A 20380-nucleotide genomic window follows, 5' to 3' on the forward strand; every position below is an offset into this window, starting at 1 on the left:
AATTAGATTCGCGGCACATGATACCAAGAGAAAAGATAATGATAAAGTAAAGATACGATAAAGATAACTGGCCCTGATGCCATTCCTACAATGGGACTGAAGGCTTGTGCTGCACAACAAGCCGTGCCCCTGGGGAAGCTGTTTCATTCCAGCCACAACTTTGACACCTACCTGGCAATGTGGACAATCACTCATCTGTGCCCAGTCCCCTAAGAGGAGAATAGTTACAATCTGACTAACTGCCACACCCTCAGTCTCATCAAGATCGTCGAATTGTTGGAAGTTGTTTTTGACAGAGCTGTCAAGCAGCACAGAAATAACCTGCTCGGTGTGGTTTCTGATAGTTCCCAATGTGGAGATGGTGCTGTTGTGGAAATATCATTGGATTTCTAATCCAGACCAGGCTAATGCTTTGGCAGCTGGGGGATGTTAAGAATAATTAATAAAATATCGAAGTCTCAAATCTGGTGTCAGTAAAAGTGACCTTGAAGCCAATATCGATTGGAAACATCAATTTGCTTCACCAACACACTTTCAGGATGAAAATCTACCGTGCTGTCCTAATCTGGCCGAAAAGCCTCTCCAGACACACAGACATGTGCTGAACACTTCAATGTTCTCTGGAATAGCCAAGCAAAGGACTCAATTGCATCAAACTGCTCTGATGTCTTAAAGGATAAAATCGGATGGAACACCCAGCCGCGGTATCGGAAAAGGGACAAAGAAACACTGTTGTGTTGAACATACACAGGCCTCCTTCCTGATATCTGACAGCCTGTGAGAACATTTAAAGAGCTTTCCCATGGGCGGTACAGAAATATCGGGAAAGGAGAAGGCCATTAAACCCATTTAGTGTTCCCCATTCTAGTTCATGTCTGAACATCTCTTCAATGCACTTCTCTCACACAGTACACATATCCCTTACTGTGATTAATCATTGGGGAAACAATATTAATTAGGAACTCTAGTAATTCCTTCGGTCGATTGATTTTCCTCCACCACTCAACATAATGACGCTGATACTCTTTCTCATACTTCTGTTCTCTGCTATTTAGTGTCTAGAAATCCATATTTATATTCAGTGCCTGGCTTCTACAGCCTTGTGTGGCAGAGTGTTCCCAAAGTTCACCAGTCTCTTTATGTAGACATTAATGCTTATCTTGTTGTACAGTGGCCTGCCTGTACCTAATACTGTGGCCCCTTATTTTAGACGTCCCAGCCAAGGGCATTATTCTCCCTGCTTCCAAACTGTCTCACTCTGAGAGAACTTAATGCATTACACTGAGATCTTCTCTCGTTTTCCTAAACCTCATGGAATTTCGGCTGATTTGACTCGAACTCAGCTCAAACAATGAGCCTGTCATCCCATAGATCAGTCTGGTCATCCTTCGCTGTGCTCCCTCAATATAAGGTTTATCCTTAATGAGGCAAGGAGACCAAAACTGTATACAGTACTGCACAATGTTCAAGATATGGCTCATCAAGGACCTGGTCTCCAGTAATATAAACAGCCTTCTCACACCATCCCCTGTCTCCTGCCATTAAGACAATTTTGAATGTGACTTGCCAAATTACCATTGATACCATTGCATTTTACTTTCTTTATCAGTTTCCCATGTGGGGCTTTGTCAAAAGGCCTTGCTGAAAAACCATATAAGTGATCATCTTGAAAGAAGTCAATGAAATTTGTTAGGCATGACTTCCCGCTAATAAAGTCATCCAGACTATCCCTGATCAAACCTTGTCTCTCTAAATGCAGAACATTTTTTTTTTGCTTTCCTATTTTCTCCCACTGTTTCCCTAACACTGATCTGATACTCACTGGTCTATTATTGCCCAGTCTATCTCTGCACACCTTCCTGTAAAGAGGTACTACACTAGCTGTTCTCCAATCCTCTGATGCCTCCCTGCGGCGATTCTTATAAATCTGGATCGGGGTTTCCCTCTCCTGTCTCCGACAGCTTCCTCTGTTGCAAATCAGCCAGGTTCGGGGATTTGTACAATTTTGTACCTGCCAAAACCATCAATCACTGCTTGCATCATATATCCATCTGCTAAAGGGCTTCACAGTTCATCTTCTTGAATTCTGTCCCCGAATCCTCCTTCTCCCAATTAAAACAGGCGTGAAATACTCATCTATCATGGTTCTCCAGCTTCACACACAGATTGTCCCTTTGTTTCTGGTGGGCCCTATTTGTTCCCTGATTATTCCATTCCAGTTGATGTACATGTGGAATATTTTCGGATTCTCCCTCATCTCACCTGCTTGCTGATCTCCATGTCCCTGTGTTAGTCAGTCCCGTCTGTGTGAATTTTCTCAGTTTCACTGTGATCACTCTCACTCTTTTAAACTTGGAGAACACAGAATGAGTTTTCTGATCAGACAATTTTGCCATCTGTGGGAGTAATCTCGAGAATACCCACTGCATTTCCTCATTGTTCAGTATATTCTTTCTCAGAAAACTGGACACAATACTTCAAGTACCGTCTCACTAACATTCTATGGAACTGCTGCAAGACATCATTATTGCTGTATTCCAATACCCTGCAAATGAAGGGAAACCTAACTTTCACTTTTCAGTTTGCATATGTTCCTCCCTACGCCCTTTGCTTCAATTTCCTAACTCACTGTGCGATCTCTTGGAAAATCCTTCTGAATATCCATATGTACCACATCCACTAGTTCTCCATTACCTATGCCTATCAGAGAAATATCTTCAAACAGTTTGAAATGGAAAGCTCACCAATTGTAATTTTCATTTCATAACTGTCTAATATTGCTGCCTGCGACTTCTTAGTGCTTGCATTAAATTTACAGCTGGAATTTTTGGCTTCCCAGTCAAATTAGGTTTAAATGTATTTTTAAAGAACTGATCATATTGATTTTGAAAATTTCCTATTTCCAGTTTCCCCTCTCTTACAAACTGCAAGAGTTCCCCTCCTGTGATTACATCAATTCCAGCTTTGGAACATTGACAGGCAAAAAACAGTTTGAACTGCATTGCAACTTCGAAATGCAGGCATTAAACTAGCTCTGACATACGACTGTAGGTCAATTTCCAAGGATTAACTAGTTGCATTGTACACAAAGTCACTGAGAAACTTTACATTTTCACAAGTTCGTGATTAATCCCAAAGTGCACAATCCCTTCAAGTTTAAGATGATTTGTTTTATTGTTGTGCCCTTAGCTACTTACATTGTCGATCAGAAAGTGAAACCATGGTGGTAGTGTCCTTAATTCTGAGCCTGGAGTACTGCGTTCAAACCCCACCTGCTCCAGAACTGTGTTATGACTTCCCTGAACATTTTAGTTAGGTTTATCAAGAAGTAAGTGGATATCAATATGGTGTCGGAAAAGGACTGAGGTTTGATTCCGGCCTCAGGTGACTGTGTGAAGTTTGCACATTCTCCTCCTGTCTGTGTGGGTTTCCTCTGGGTGCTCCAGTTTCCTCCAAAGATATGCAGGTGAGGTGGTGTGGACATGGGCAATGCAGGTGGTTCAGGGAACTTCAGAATGTCGGTGTACAGTCGATGGGCCGAACAGCCTACTTCCATACTGTATCGAGTTACCTGGTTCACTTGAAGCTTTCTCTGACCAGTCAACACTACAGACCATTAACTGTTTCATTCTGCCAAATTTTCATTGCAAGACTTTACCCGTACAATATTTTAATAGTCTGATGTCATTTTTTATGAAGTGGTGCCATTCCCAAAGGGATTGAAACAGGCTGGGGTTGTTGAACTGGAAAGTTGGACAGTTGTGGCTTTCCTAGTGGCTGTAAGTGTGATTTCATTTGTATCAGCATCAAATAGACAGAACACTGATCTTCTTAGGACTGGCTCTGGTATATGGCATCGAAAGGTTGCATAAAACCAACACAGATTTACTTATATCTGTCACAAAGAGCCACAGTGTAGTATATACACACAGCCATTTGAAGTTGGATCACTTTTATATTAGTGCTTCTAAGTGAAGTTGAGAAGGGAATCTGAATGGGATTTGGACAGTTTATGTGACTTGGTAAGGACACGGCCATTGGAATGTAATGTGAAATTTTCCACTTTGGAATGAGGGAAAATGAAAGACAGAGTCTTTCTTAAATAGTGAAAGGTTGAGAAGTGTTGCTGTCTATAAGGACCTGGCTATCTTGAGCCTCCCAGTTAGAAGCAGGTACAGCAAGCTGTTGGGAAGATAAACCATTGGCCCTCATCACAATGGGGGTGACTTTTGTACAATCCCAACAAGATAGAGAACATAGAACATAGAACAGTACAGCACAGAACAGGCCCTTCAGCCCACAATGTTGTGCCGACCATTGATCCTCATGTATGCACCCTCAAATTTCTGTGACCATATACATGTCCAGCAGTCTCTTAAATGACCCCAATGACCTTGCTTCCACAACTGCTGCTGGCAACACATTCCATGCTCTCACAACTCTCTGCGTAAAGAACCTGCCTCTGACATCCCCTCTATACTTTCCACCAACCAGCTTAAAACCCCTCGTGCTAGCCATTTCTGCCCTGGGAAATAGTCTCTGGCTATCAACTCTATCTATGCCTCTCATTATCTTGTATTCTTCTCGGTGATGCCCTGAATGTCCAGCCTCAGTGTAGGCCCAGCAAGGTGATCCATTGGCTGACATGCCCTCAGCATGGACTTCTGGCCTTGAGGTGATTCCAGAGCAGTCTCCCGGCCTCGAGAGGCTCAAAGTGAAGCCTGGCATGGTCAGGAGTTAAGGCTCAGACTGGAGGCTCGGTACCAGCGTGAACTGGGTTAAAAGGGCTGACATTCTGAACTTTTTACTGATATTTTAAAATTTATTCCTGTGAACTATCACGATGAATTTCTTGCTTATTGTTCTCCCTTATTCCTCTGATCTATAATCCTGGAACTTTTCTTTCTTTATTTTTCTAAATGTCAATCTGACCAAGAATTTGTACTTAAGAATCTTAACCTGGGTACCTCTGTACCTGAAATGGCCCGATCGGTGACATTTGAGTATATGTGACAATAAAGCTACTTCTCAGATTCAATTCTAACGTGGCACCTTTTATTTGGGGACTACGCCCTCTGGACATATAGTCTCCCATGAAGGGAATATCCTTTCAACATTCACCCTGTCAAGCCTCTTAAGAATCCTGTACGATTCACTGAAATCACATCCTCATTTTTTAAAAAGTTCCAGACAGTAGTGTCCCAATCTGTTTAGCCTTTGCTTTGCTCATAAGGTCATCCCATCACATTGGAGATCATCTAGTGACCCTTCTTTGAGCTGCCTCCAGTAAAACGATATCCTTTAAATAAGGGAGGAAAAACTGCTGACATAGTCCAAATGTGTCCCACCAGCAAACCTCCCTCACTTAAAGTGGTTGGAATGTAAGACAAGGGCCAACATTCGATTAGTCTTCGTGTTTACCTGCTGCATCTGTGTGCCAACTTCCTGTGTTTTGTGCACAAGGACCTCAATTGCCTTTATTGCAGATTTCTGCTGTTTTTTTTCTCCATTTGAATAAAACAACTCTTTTGTTCTTCTTTCCAAAATTAACAACTTTGCATTTTCCCACATTATACTGCATTTGCTTTTTGTCTATTCAGAAATCAATATTTCATTGTGAAATGTGTGTACATCTCTCACAACCCACTTTTCTACTGTTTTTTACATTTTCTGCAAATTCGGCCCAGGTACTTACACTTCATTGCCCCAAGTTATTTATATTTGTTGTAAACAGTTGCCGTCCCCAGTACTGATCCCTGTGAAACTCCACTGGTCGCAGGTCACCAAGTTGGAAAAGAACCTCTAATCCCTGTTCACTGCTTCCTGGCTGTTAGCCAATTCTCCATCCATGTCAACTTATCACCTCCAACACCATGGTTTTTACTGTAAGGCTTAACCTTTTGTGAGGTACCTTGATGAACGCCTGCTCGAATTCCAAATATAACACATGTACTGGTTCCCCCCTAACTGCTCTGGTTCAGCATTCTTCAAAAAACTAATAGTCAGACATGATTTCTCTTTCATGGAGTCATGATGACTCTGTTTAATTAGGTTATTGCTTTCCAAATGCACTGTTATTATTTCCTTAATGATTGATCCCAACACGTTTTCAACGTTAAATGCTTGGCCTAAAGTTACCTGCCTTTTGCCTCCCTCTCTTTTTGAATAGGGGTGTCACATTTGCAGTTTTCCAGATACTTCCCCAGAATCCAAAGATGAGGAAAACTACAACAGTACACCCGCTATTCCTGGAGCTAACTCTTCTATCTGTACCAACAATGCTTGTGCCAGCACGAGTTGCCCCACAGCGCTGATGTGACAGTCACTGCAAACACCATTATACAACAGTCTTGCACAGAAACTCTTTGAAAGTGCATCAAGGCCAATGTGGCCTTTGCACTGAAGCTTGCATTTTACAAATGGCATGGGGTCAGTGATGCAAGTGAGTAGACGGATATCAGAGGCCATGTTTAATGGAGGCACCTTTCCCACATATTGCAAACAAAGTGTTCCAATCGTGGCAGAGCCATTACTTGTTCAACCAGTTTCTCCATCAGCTGCCCCCCCAATGGAGATTTCCTGCGTGGTGCCAAGGTACCTGCCTTGCTCTCTAGGATTATGGCTGTCAATTGCCCCAGATACCTGGTTCGTGGAAGTGAGCTCTCAACACAAATTGCTGATAGGAGCTTATATTTAGTGAGGCAGCACTAATTAGATATGAAGTATACTCCATCAGCCCAGAATTTGTCTTCTACTTCAAAAGAATGAAACAAAAGATAGCAATTTCAGTTTTTAAATTTAAAACAAATGTAAGAACATCAAAAACATTTACTGAACACTATTTTTAGAAACGAAACTTAGACAAAGAACTCAGATGATTTCCTCTTCTATCTGTGGCTGGTATTGTTGGCAAAGCCTCGATGTTGAACCTTTTTAGTTATAAAGTGGTTATGTGTAAATGTCGAATTAGTGAATCCTATATCGAGCACCAAGCGATTTACAGGAGAAGAAGAAAATAAAATACATACAACCTCTCAAAAATCAGGGCGGTGAGCTCTCTAAAGCCCTTCCTCACCAGAGCTCATTTATTCACATCGGGAAGGAGGTTCGAACATTGCCTGTGGAAGAAAGGAATGCCAGAAATGTTAAAGTGCTTGTTGTTCCTGGTGTTAATTTATACATAGTGCAACTGTGAATTTAACAGAGTGTCAAATATTGTTAAAAATTCCTGATATTTTGCTACTTTGAATGGATTTTTGTTTTGGATCCATTTGAAAAGTGAATAGACATAACCAACACTGTCCTGCATGTGAGATGTGGTTGCATGAAGATGAAAAGGTCAATGAGTGAGTTTCAGATTAGGCTGTTAACCAATGAGACCCACTTGAAACAATGACAGATCTGAGTAATGGAACATAAGCAGATAAACTAGGAACAACAAGTGTCTTACAGTATTCATGTCTGAGGTGATCTGGTACCCTGTGCATCTTTTAAATACCTTTTATCCCCAAAACGGTTTGCACTTTACAAATATATATTCTTTTACACATGCGCGCACATCTCACAATATAACAATTCAAAATAATTTCATTATAAAACTGAGCATTAATTAAAGTCTCAAACAAGTGCGATACCACTGGCAATAATAAACAATGCTGTTATTTCTTGCATTTGCAGTCAGTTAAAAACATTTCAGTGGGTTTTTAATCCAGAATTAGTTAAAACCATTGGAAACAAAAGGTTGGCTGGAGACTTTAAAGGCCGAGCCAAACAGTTCAGCTGAAGTACTCATCATCCCACCTAACGTTCTGGATAAATGGTTAGTTTATTAGTTTTTTTTTCCCTGAGATGGTATGCACTTTACAGATATATCCTCTCATACACACACTCCCTCACTCTTACACTCTGACAGTTTCATTCGCAGTCTCACACTTACACACACAATTTCTCACTCAGCCTGTTATAGTCACTCACACACACTCAGTCAGTCTGACTCACACTTCACGCAGCCTCACTCACACTCAGTTTCACTCACAAATAATTGACTCATTCACACACATGGACTGACTCACTTCCCACACACTCTCTCACAGTCTCATTCACACTCAGTCTCACACAGTATCACAAGCACAATTTCACACACTCTCACTCATACAGTGTCACGCTGATTTTGCAGTTTTACTCACAGACCCTCACAGTCTCACGCACACACATCAGTCTCACACACAGCCTCACTCTGACTTTTTCACTCACACATGGTCTCAGTCTCACACATACAGTCCCATACTGACTTTGCACAGTCTCATTCTCACTTCACACAGTCTCACACACGTAGTTTGACTCACTCCCATACAGACACTCACTCACTGTGTCACACGCACAAACTCAGGCTCAGTAACACACATGCTCAATCTTGACTCTCACACACCAACTCAGTCTCACTCACACAGGCTGTCTCTGACATCTTAGTCAGTCTCATTTTGAGTGCGCAGTCTCACTCGCAGGCAGTCTCACCCTGAGGTTCACATACACAGTATCGCCTGACTTCCCACAATTTCAGTGTCACACACATTGCCTCTCACACTCACATAGTCTCACTCATACACAATCTCACTCTGAGTTCACAATCTCAGTCACACATGGTCTTGTTCAAACTCACTCAATTACACATGCTCTCTCACTCATACATTCTCACACAATCTTATTCAGAGTCCCACCCACACACAGCCCCACTCAGACTCTCTCACTCACACACACATTCTTAGTCACACACATGGTCTCACTCTCACAAATTCATGGTCTCATTCACATACAAATTCCTACTCGCCCTCTATCAATCTAACTCTGACTCTCTCTCTCACAGTCTCACTCACACATATGGTCCCACTCACGCACATGCTTTCACTCACAGTCTCACAGTCTCACTGACTTCATACAGTCCCACTCTCTCACACCCACTCACACAGAAACTCTCAGTATCACTCACAGTCTCACACTGACTGTCATTCAATCTGACTCACACACGGTCTTACTCTAACTTCACACAGTCTCACTCTTACACATCAGCTCACTCTGACTCGCACTCACACGGTCTCACTAATGCATACCGTCTCACTCTGACTTCCCACAGTCTCACACACTCACTCACACAGTTTCACTCACTCTCACTGACTTGGCACTCACCAACACACATGGTCTGACTCGTACTCTCACAATCTCACTCTCACACGCTTGGTCTCACTACGTAGCCCGTATAATATAATGATTTTATATTAAATTTCTGTAAAATTGAACATTAAGTAAAAAGTTAATGAATGTCTCAAACAAGTGCAATATCACTGGCAGTAATAAACAACTCTATTATTTCTTGTAGTTGCCCTTTGTTGAAGGCATATCAATGGCATTCTCTCCAAATTAGTTTAAACCACTCGAGAAATAAAAATATTGAAGGCAGGAATGGAGTGCTGAAGAGTTTAAAGGCCAAACCAAACACTTCAGTTGAAGTATTCATCATCCTGCCATTGGCTGAACAAATGGCTGGTTTGCTTTTTAACCAAACAACCATTGAGGAACCCAGGCAACTTCAAACACAATTGGTCAACAAGATTGATACGTAAAAGATTCCTTTTCTCATCCAACCAATTGAAACATGACTGTGATGTTCATAGAAGACAGGTGGCAGGGTTCAATTCTCCAGCCTTCCAAAAAAATAGCTGATGTGCAAGATGTTTGAAAAGCACAAACAAGCACTGGACTCAAAAGTTAATGTTAAGCAATTGTCTGAAGTCAAGTCACTCTCTCCAAATTGTCCAATAATTTAAAGTAGAAAACTGCCAAAGCAATTTATTCATATATTGCAGGGTTTTTGATACTGAGCAGAGATTTTAGATCCAAAAGAGTCTCATGAAACATTATGTTCCTTACAGCTAAAACTTGCATAGACGTGAAGATCTTCTTTCGGTGAATCTCAGGATGAAGTTGTGATTCACTTCCTTGTTCATTGCGTAATACAGGATGGCATTGGCCGGAAGTATGAGCACTGAAAAAGCAGAGGGAAAGCACATTATTATTCACACGTGTTTTCATCATACTGATTGTGCACAGGTCGAACTGCTTCCTGGGTACGGAAATATCAATGGCTGGGAGGAACAGAACGAATGTATTGCAAGGATTCAGAATGTATTACAAAACACAAGAGAAAGTCTTGGAGTTATACCATCCTTAGGTAAACTCAATAACTGAAAACCATTATACCTGAGACCCATTCTCAGGATGAGCATTGTTGGTCAAGACTAAAATCCATTTCAAACCCCTCGCTGTCCAATGGCACATGCCTTCTTCATGACCGTTTGTACAATTGAGTGGCTTTATTCGGCCACATATGAGGCTGTGAAGAATCAGCATACAGTAGCCCAGGTAAAGATGTCAGATTTTCCTTACTACAGAACAATGCAAAACCCCAATTGATTCACGAATGACCCAGCAGCTACATGTCACTTCTGTTGATACCAGCATCAAACACAAAAAGGTGCAGGGTGATCAATGCGAAAACTCTGAGAAAAGCTATCCTCTCCTTCAGCATTAGATTGGAATCTTGAAACTAACACCACTGAGGGCACCTGAATCAAACACGAGTTAGTGACACAGCCTATGACCATTTTCTGAGGGCTATGATGGATGCAGAATAAATTCCAGCTTTGTCAGTGAGGCTTGCATCCAGGGGATTGATTTTTCTTTTCTGTGAAAACTGACAGGGATAGCATGCTGCAGAGGCATTGGGACCTTTCATTTTCATAAGGCATTCTGCTCAACACAGCCTGGATGGCACGTTTTAAACCACAGCAGAATTAAACCCATGAGTCCTTGTTTCTACTTTTCACCAGGAAATTGTGGGGGGAGGGTTGCTACAGATTAGCAACTTGGCAGCAGCGACCCCACCCATATTTCTGGTCTCTCAGCCACAGGCCAAAAGAGGGGAAGAACTGATTAATTTCAGCAACAGAATACAGTTATTTTGGAATAATCAGTTAAAATAAGAAGGAACAAAGCAATGTGAGTAATTCAGGATTTAATGCCACAACCAACTCCTATGTGCATCCTTCACTCAATATTTGAGTAGCTTTGAAAAAGGGCTACTGGACTCGAAACACTAACCCTGATTTCTCTCTACAAGTGCTGTGACACCTTCTGTGCTTTTCCAGCAGTTTCTGATTTCCAGCATTTGCGGTTCTTTGTTCTGATTTGGCTTTGGGGAATCAGATGGAATAATTTGTTTTTATTAGGTGCAGATATTAGTTGTTTATTGGCTTTATATTCCTCAGAGTTGAATCCTGCTGAACACAGTTGGGTATGTTCAATTCTACAAATTTAGATATCTTCAGCTTTTTGGTGAAATCAGAAGAAAATATCAATTCCCTTGCAGTGGTTATGACATTCAGAAACTGATTTAACTTAAATTGAAGATAACAGAGTGTGAAGCTGGATGAACACAGCAGGCCCAGCAGCATCTCAGGAGCACAAAAGCTGACGTTTCGGGCCTCGACCCTTCATCAGTGAGGGGGATGCGGTGGGGGTTCTGGAATAAATAGGGAGGGGGGGGGAGGCGGACCGAAGATGGAGAGAAAAGAAGACAGGGGGAGAAGAGAGTATAGGTAGGGAGGGGATAGGTCAGTCCAGGGAAGACGGACAGGTCAAGGAGGTGGGATAAGGTTAGTAGGTGGGAAATGGAGGTGCGGCTTGGGGTGGGAGGAAGGGATGGCTGAGACAGGATGGGCTGGTTTTGGGATGCAGTGGGGGGAGGGGAAGAGCTGGGCTGGTTTTGTGATGCAGTGGGGGGAGGGGACAAACTGGGCTGGTTTTGGGATGCGGTGGGGGAAGGGGAGATTTTGAAGCTGGTGAAGTCCACATTGATACCATTGGGCTGCAGGGTTCCCAAGCGGAATATGAGTTGCTGTTCCTGCAACCTTCAGGTGGCATCATTGTAGCACTGCAGGAGGCCTATGATGGACATGTCATTTAAAGAATGGGAGGGGGAGTTGAAATGGTTCGCAACTGGGAGGTGCAGTTGTTTATTGTGAACCGAGCGGAGGTGTTGTGCAAAGTGGTCCCCAAGCCTCCGCTTGGTTTCCCCAATGTAGAGGAAGCCACACCGGGTACAATGGATACAGTATACCACCCGAAGGTTGCAGGAACAGCAACTCCACCTATCATCTTTTCTTTCCATCTTCGTTCCGCCTCCCCCTCTCTCCATCCCTGTCTCTGATGAAGGGTCTAGGCCCGAAACGTCAGCACATGTGCTCCTGAGATGCTGCTTGGCCTGCCTTGTTCATCCAGCTTCACAATTTATTATCTTGGATTCTCCAGCATCTACAGTTCCCATTATCTCTAACTTAAATTGAAGCAATTTCCACTGCTCACCTTTATTTGATTCAATGATCTGTGTGAGATCAAAGTCCTGAGGACGCTCGGGTTCAAATTTGAGCACGGTCATGGCTTTGTGGAAGATTTCGGAAACCCGATCTTGATTAGTCACCTAATTAAAACAATATTCACTTTTCATTAATGCAACACACACACACACACACACACACACAGTAAAGCCTCAATTTCCAAAGGGCTTCTCAACATAGCTGCTTTCACCCAGAAGACTAATCGGAACATTACACCAAAATCTGTAAAAGTTACATTAATAAAATAATAACTGGAAGGACAGTTGTTGTTAAACCTGCCGTCAATGCTCCATAACGCATAAACTGTGAACAGTAAAGGTTGGAATTTGATTGGAAAGCCCAATGCTCAAGTTTACCTATACAGTCAGTTTGAAGCAAGTAACTTGTTACGAAATTCATAATTTAAATAAGCCAATTCCAACCCCTCCCACCCAAAACCCCCATCCCATTTGCCTGCTTTTAACATTTATTGTCATTACAGCAAATGGCTCAATGTTGTTTATGAAGTCTGACATTTCCTAATGCTGTGCTTATTCGTATAAAATGATTCATAAAATTGTTTTCGCAGTTTGGGACATTTAGCAATTTGCGATTCAAAGACAGTGCAAAAAAATAATATTCAATCAATTGTAAACTGTGCAGGAATAATATTTTATAGGCAGGACATTGAAAAGACACATTTTGGGCAATTGTCTACTTTTGTTGAATTCTATGTTAAATTTAGAGGTTACTTTTCTCTACTCAAGTTTGAGCAATGACCTGGAAATTGAAATAAACTAGAAAATTTGCTGTTTCTTCTGGAGAACTGCAATGTTTTCTGGTTGAGTAGACTCATACTTAATTCTGCTTTAATTGCGCTATAGTTCATGGCTAAAAAAAATACTTTTGCCATGCACTCAAAAGCAAAGACCATAATAAATATATTAACGAACAACAAATCTGAAAAATATAACAGAAGTTGTGGAATTAACTTCCTGAGGAAATGGCAGATGTAGGCACAATTACAATGTTTAAATGACATTTGGATAAGTACATAAATAGGAAAAGTTTGGAGGGATATTTTGTTCCGTATGTCTCTACAATTCTGTAAGTGGCAGAGTCAAATATTACACAATTAGAGATTACATTAACTACATTATTTTTCTGAAGAAGGGTCTAGGCCCGAAACATCAGCCTTCCTGCTCCTCTGACGCTGCTTGGCCTGCTGTGTTCATCCAGCTCTACACCTTGTTATTTTACATTAATTAACATCCCCTGAAGTGATCTTTTTTGAATAACCAATACCTTTCCCACTCAGTACGCTCACACTGTAAATGATTAATCACTGATTTTAGTGATTAGTTGGTAATATACTGGATTTTCTATGTTCGATGAAGTGCCACACAAGTGTGCAAGCAAAATGGAAGCCTGTGGAATGAAACGGGCAGTGGCGGTATGGACACAAAATTGGGTCAGGATGAGAATACAGAATCATGAAGAACAGTCATTTGCTCAGGCTAACTAAAGTAAATGGGGGAAACTGTTTACTGGTCCTTCTGACACTATGTATCAAGGACAAAATCTAAGGTCATTGGTGGGGAGCAAAAGCAAAAAAAAAGAATTCTGCTTTTTCCAACCACAATATCCGAATAGGTGGTTAAAGCAGATTAAATTACTTTCATAAGACGACTGAATAATTACATGGAGCAAAATTTGCAGGGCAGGGCTAAAAAGGGCAATGGTGGTGGTGGTGGTGGTGGGGGAGGTGGGTGGCAAATTTAGCTACTTATTGAGATTTAGCACAGACACAATCAGCCAAAGTTTTTTTTTGCTTTGTAATAACATTCCACGATTCTCTAGTTGGCCTCTCATGACTGTGTTTGTTGGCAAAAATTTGTTGCACTTTCATCAGGAGACATTTTCGTCATTTTGGTTGAGAATTTAGTTTTCTGTGTTTCATAGATGTCCAATTTAAATAGGCTGTTTGCCATTTGCTTATCCAAATTCTACCTCGGATCTTAGGCTGGTTCTGCCCCACCTCCAACTCACTTACAAGCTAACAAATATTCTCTTTACCAGAGTAAAGAGGCGCTGTTTGTTTAACAATATTTAAGTACCAGAAGCAATTTCCCACACATTACCCTGACATCTGTGGAGCCACAGTCAAAGAGTATGACTGATCCTTTGAAGGAAAATAAATGATCAAACAAAACAATCGATGTGCCTTCCAATTTGGCCAACATTCCTTCGGCTTTCCTGAACTCGCCAGCAGTTAATTATTCTATTTTGGATTGCACTCTTCTCTAACCCATTTTTGATGTGCTTTCTTCCATGCACCAGGCTTTTAAATTTCACATGAGCCAAAGTCAGGAAAGAAATATTCAATGGCTCTGCTAATATTACTCGATTAGTTGACAGATGGACCAAAGTGCCTGTGGTCAGCTAACTGAAGATCTGGTACCTCCTTGCTGATTTATTGTACAGTTAATGGTGCACATTAATTTGTGATTTTTCCTCTTCAATAGTTATCAGCCAGCCCCCAAAATGGGGCAACAGAGTGCTGCACCTTGCCATGTACACTTAAAGGAGAAATGCAAGGAAAATGTGTTCAGGCCTAAAATCTAAACATTGCTAGTACATAACAAAACAGTATCAAAATGATGGTCAAAGCACTCCTATTGACCAAAAAAGACTTCAGCAATGTGGAAAATACGCAATGAATATGACTGCATGGCAACAAATAATTGGGATAAAAATTCCTCTTGCGATACTGGCAGAGAGCAATGGCAATTATTTGGACTGAGCATGACGACAGCAAACAGTCCAGGGACTTACCAAAATAATTTTGAATTCTTGTGCTCTGTCCTCCTCTAATCTGACTCGGATGAGGCAGCTTTTCTCATTCTGGCGGTTGTCCCTCCGACGTGTTGCACACCAGCAGCTGCCCAAACCTGCACGCCTACGAGACTTGGCTATGTTGTAATTTGGTTTTGCTGGTGCACCACTGTTGGATAAACCTCCAGAAGAGGCAGTATCCACGTATTTTAATGACTGTGGAATAATTATTTTGTTTAAGAAGACGTTTGTCAATTGTTGCATATTAGAAACTTCCCCCTTTCCAGTTATATTTATTATTACACAAAATATGCTGTCCTGCTGCCCACAAAGGTGAAGGCATTCTGCGCAGGACAGCTTAATTGCAAGAACATGATGTTGTACATGAATTCTGGGTTGTTGCTGTCTTGTGAAATATTTTACTTGCAGTTCTTTCCTCTACCACTATAGAACACTTCTGAGGAATTATACTCTCGTTTGTGTTTACTAGCTGTTCAGTCAACATCAACAATTCAGTACTTAGCATGCCCATAAGTTACTAATTAGTTTCCTTCAGCACAATAACATTGTGGTCATTTCACTTGACCATGTAAACTGGTGCTTCAATTCGAGGTTTGTCAGATAAACCCTTTGGGGTTTCAGTTTGCACTCAGTATGTGAACATGCCTACATAAATATTTATTTGCCCACTTCACCCTGCTATGCACAGAAATCTTGAATCCAACTACACTGTTTGAAGTTAAAACACATTTATGAAGTGTGGGTGACTGCGAATGGGCCAACCAGTGCATTGTGCAGGTCAGAATGTGTGCGGCACAGCACCACTGGCAGAAAGAAAGACAGACAGCAACAGCAAACCACATACAGCAGAGAACTAAAGAAACCAGAAGTGAAATCATCCAAGTCACTGCAGCTCTCAGTTTATGGTTAATAGACAGGAAGTCACAACACTAAACAGGAGAATCCATAAAAAGGAAGAGGGTATTTTGAAACAAAAAAATACCACTCCAAAACACCCAAATGTGACCTAATAATACTTAGCCCAATTCTTAGAGAAATACATTATGAAAATATCCCTGGGACAAGTCCTAGACATATTATATAAACAATAACCATAACACAACTTTGATAATCTCCCAAGATACAATGGTCTTCAGCAGAGAACGCACTAATCAACAGCTCAAAGCCCAAATATTGATGAAAAACAAAACGTGCAGTCACGAGGACTCCATGCAGAGACTTGCATTACTTTGTTGCAATTGCTGGATCAAGACCTGTCCAACATACTCTAAATACTGTTTTTGTGGACTGGGCGCTTCAAGCTGCGACAGATGTACCCCATGCACTAAAATTTACTGTGTAGAAATTAAACATGCTGTGAATAATTAAAGATGAAATATTTTGGCTATTAGTATAAAATCATATAAAATATCTAAGCAAAACAAAGCCAACAGCACAACTAAAAAAAAAACAAAAAAATCAGCTCTCACTTTGTGAACGAATAATATCTTTTCTGGAATCAAATGCTTCAGTAACCAGCACAAAGGTTGAATTTTGATGGGAGCGGCACAGCTGTCTTGCCTTCATTCTGAAAGCAAGTGACCCAACTTTGGCAAGTGGGACCTGGGATGGAAAATTGCTGGCAGCAGCCAGTTATGAAGATGCTTGGTGGAACGGCATTCACATTAAGGATTTTAGTCTGGCTGAAACATCAAAATGGCTATTCGGCTAATAGCTCTTAAAAGAAAGGCGAAGGAGATTGGCTAGGCTAGGCAGCCATCCAGCTCCAGTGGCTGGGACGGTATCACCGAGTAGCCTTGTATCCTCTTGACTGCCAAAGTGTAGTCAGGATAATAGACGGCAGGAAGGCAGAAGAAAGGAAGGAAAGAAAGAAGAAAAAAAGTGTCTGGACATTATTAGACAAACCAGAGTCTCCGAGTACAACATATTTTACGTGATGAGTGCCTCACTGTCTCACCTTTTCTGACGCTTTTTGCGAAGTGCTCGGCTCTTCCATTTCCAAGTGGCTGGAATCGGATAAAATGCTGGCTGCGGTAATGCTGTCGTCTGAATCCTCATTCTGAAGGGTTGCTCGCTGCTCAGAGCTTTTAGTTTGAGTGTTGTGTACTTTAACACCACTCCTTGAAAACAGGCTGCACAAGGGCAAGGGGACACAACAAAAATATGGAAATGTCATTGCATTCTAGACAAACTGTTAAAAAAAATTAACTAGAATGAAGGTATACTGATGATGTGAGTACCAGGAGTTTGATGTGCGCCACATTTGACCTGTGAGAAATTAATAGTGGCACACTCATACCGAGAGCTCGCATTACTAGTATTGAACATCGTTACATTGCCTAATAGTTAGGGAGTATATGAATAGGTTATAATGTTTGCATATTTGAATGGCACAAGAATCTGGACTTGCTAATGTGTACATAATTTCTTCCTGAAAGCTGCAGTTTATTAAAAATAAAACGTAAAACAAAGTAACACCATTGATAATTGATAGAAAACTGTACACAACACTTTGTAAGGTACGACAGTGAACTCTGAATGTGGCCTTCAGTATATTGGTACTGCAAACGTTAGGATTTCTATTCAGCAATTTGCATTTATATTGCATGATTAACATAGAAAATTTTCCAAAACTCCCAAAAGAAGTACAGCAGATGGCATGATAAAAAATTCCCACACTGAAAATCCTGATTGTTGGTATATTAGTCATTAAATAGTACAGGGAGCAAGAACAGGTGGCTGCTGAAATGTGAGATTGCACACTAATGCTGCAATATTGAATGCCTGCACTTCGAGAATCACAATTAAGCCACGGAAGCCTAAATCACATCCATGTAACATCCACACTCATGTAAAGAGAAGATATCCCAGGAAGTGAATAAGTGTTTCCCTTCTCTTTCTTGGTTTCTATATAACAATAATCACATGTCACACTCCAGATCACTGCAAGGCACAACACAGCAACAAGGCACGGTTTTTTCTCTGAAACTCTACATGGGTAGGTGGGGGAAAAATCTGACTTTGCTGAGTTCTGGTCAGTCCTTACCTATTGAACAGAAATATAAGATAATATCCCCAACTCAGGAAAAATTACCAAAAACAATAACTTTGAAGTCTTTACACATGTATGCACAACAACAAACACATACTTTCATGTCAACTTCCACATGGAAATATATTTGAGTTTTATAGACAATAGACAATAGGTGCTGGAGTAGGCCATTCGGCCCTTTGAGCCAGCACCACCATTCATTATGATCATGGCTGATCATCCACAATCAGTATCCTGTTCCTGACTTATCCCCATAACCCTTGATTCCACGATCTTTAAGAGCTCTGTCTATCTCTTTCTTGAAAGCATCCAGAGAGGTGCCCTCCACTGCCTTCTGGGGCAGAGCATTCCATATATCCACCACTCTCTGGGTGAAGAAGTTTTTCCTCAACTCTGTTCTAAATGGCCTTCCCCTTATTTTTAAACTATGTCCTCTGGTCCTGGACTCACCCATCAGCGGAAACATGCTTCCCGCCTCCACAGTGTCCAATCCCTTAATAATCTTATACGTCTCAATCAGATCCCCTCTCATCCTTCTAAACTCAAGTGTATACAAGTCCAGTCGCTCCAATCTTTCAACGTATGATAGTCCCGCCATTCCGGGAATTGACCTTGTGAACCTACGCTGCACTCCCTCAATAGCCAGAATGTCCTTCCTCAAATTGGGAGACCAAAACTGCACACAATACTCCAGGTGCGGTCTCACCAGGGCCCTGTACAGCTGCAGAAGGACCTCTTTGCTCCTATACTCAATTCCTCTTGTGATGAAGGCCAGCATGCTATTAGCTTTCTTCACTGCCTGCTGTACCTACATGCTTGCTTTGATTGACTGATGTACAAGAATGCCTAGATCTTGTTGTGCTTCCCCTTTACCTAACTTGACTCCATTGAGATAGTAATTTTGAGGTGGAGCTTCAAATGTGAGAAGCATGGCTGATAATTTTTCAACAGAAGATATTTCTGCTGCCTGCTGACCCACAAAGTGGAACACAAATCTGATTTTTCACTCAAAATTGTTAAACATTGCTAGTTTTCATTATGCAGGCCCACAAATATGCAAATTTAATTCACTGTAACACCTTTTTGGCTTACTTGTCTCTCATAAACAAATTTATTCCGGTGAAATTTAGCCATGGTGCAGAAACTTCTCAGTGGATAAATGAGAATCGCTCGGCAATACCAAGCTCATCACAGGTCCACATTCTACACTCATGGTCATAGCAAAGAATCTCTATCAATCAGTCTACACTAGACACATGCACGAGGTCAGAATAACAGCACTACTCCTTGCATCGTCTCAAATTACTCAACCAGTTACTAAAAAATCTCACTCCAATGAAGCAATAATGACCACACATCAAATGTCTCTATTTGTCAAGGAACAGATGGACTTATGTTTCTGTCCATTCATCCAGGTAATAAAGGAAATAATGAGATATTTGTGGTGCTTAACATGGGATATTTACCAGCTGAGGCGTTTAAACACACTCTTTTTGGGCTTTGGCGGTTTCTCAAGTTCAGAGGAGCTGCAGGGTGGCAGACAAGATTCATTTAAAAAGAATCAGATGCCTTTGTTCAATATTTTTATTATTAATGGCAAAATCAATCATTTACATAGAATTGAAATTGCATGAATGATAATTTTGTTTGCAAAAGGCACGTGTTTTCAGGCAGGAGAACACTGAACATTACTTTGACTAATGAGCGACAAAAGTTCTCACTGTAGGCACATCGATCTTTTCTGCTTTATGAACAGGAGATCAAGACAATAAGAGTTCTGAAGAAATGTCACCAGACCCGAAAGAAAACTCTGCTTTCTTTTCACAGATGCTGCCAGATCTGCTGAATTTTTTCAGCAATTTCTCTTTGTGTTTTTGATTCCCAGCATCTGCGGTTCCTTTGGGTAATTTTTTACCAAGACGATAAGCCCCTCTTTTTGCAGAACACGTGGAATTGAACAAAATGCTCGAACTTCTACAGCAGGTACAGAAAAAAATAACAAGGACTGGGCTTGAAAAAAGTTAACTGGAAAACATGAGAATCA

The 20380-nt window shown here is 41.2% G+C and overlaps 1 protein-coding gene across 1 annotated transcript; it reads right to left on the reverse strand.

Annotated features, from left to right (window-relative positions):
- Positions 1-6888: 6888 nt before the first annotated feature.
- On the reverse strand, positions 6889-19843 carry LOC132210216 (ral guanine nucleotide dissociation stimulator-like). Its single transcript, XM_059649656.1, has 6 exons — positions 19803-19843; positions 17242-17416; positions 15264-15479; positions 12418-12532; positions 9925-10039; positions 6889-7118 (listed from the first exon to the last, which is right to left on the reverse strand). The coding sequence occupies exons 2-5, from the start codon at positions 17278-17280 to the stop codon at positions 9927-9929; spliced, it is 483 nt and encodes a 160-aa protein (XP_059505639.1). The 5' UTR covers positions 17281-17416; positions 19803-19843; the 3' UTR covers positions 6889-7118; positions 9925-9926.
- Between the last annotated feature and the right edge of the window lie 537 nt (positions 19844-20380).

Source organism: Stegostoma tigrinum, chromosome 11, assembly GCF_030684315.1.
Source record: "Stegostoma tigrinum isolate sSteTig4 chromosome 11, sSteTig4.hap1, whole genome shotgun sequence".
In the NCBI taxonomy this organism is placed as follows: Eukaryota; Metazoa; Chordata; class Chondrichthyes; order Orectolobiformes; family Stegostomatidae; genus Stegostoma; species Stegostoma tigrinum.

Coding starts and splice junctions, on each gene's coding strand:
- LOC132210216 (XM_059649656.1), bottom strand. CDS start 17,280: ATGGAAGAGCCGAGCACTTCGCAAAAAGCGTCAGAAAAG. Junction 15,480..17,241: donor CGCAAAAAGCGTCAGAAAAG/GTGAGACAGTGA, acceptor ATTATTCCACAG/TCATTAAAATACGTGGATAC. Junction 12,533..15,263: donor AAGAATTCAAAATTATTTTG/GTAAGTCCCTGG, acceptor TGTTTTAATTAG/GTGACTAATCAAGATCGGGT.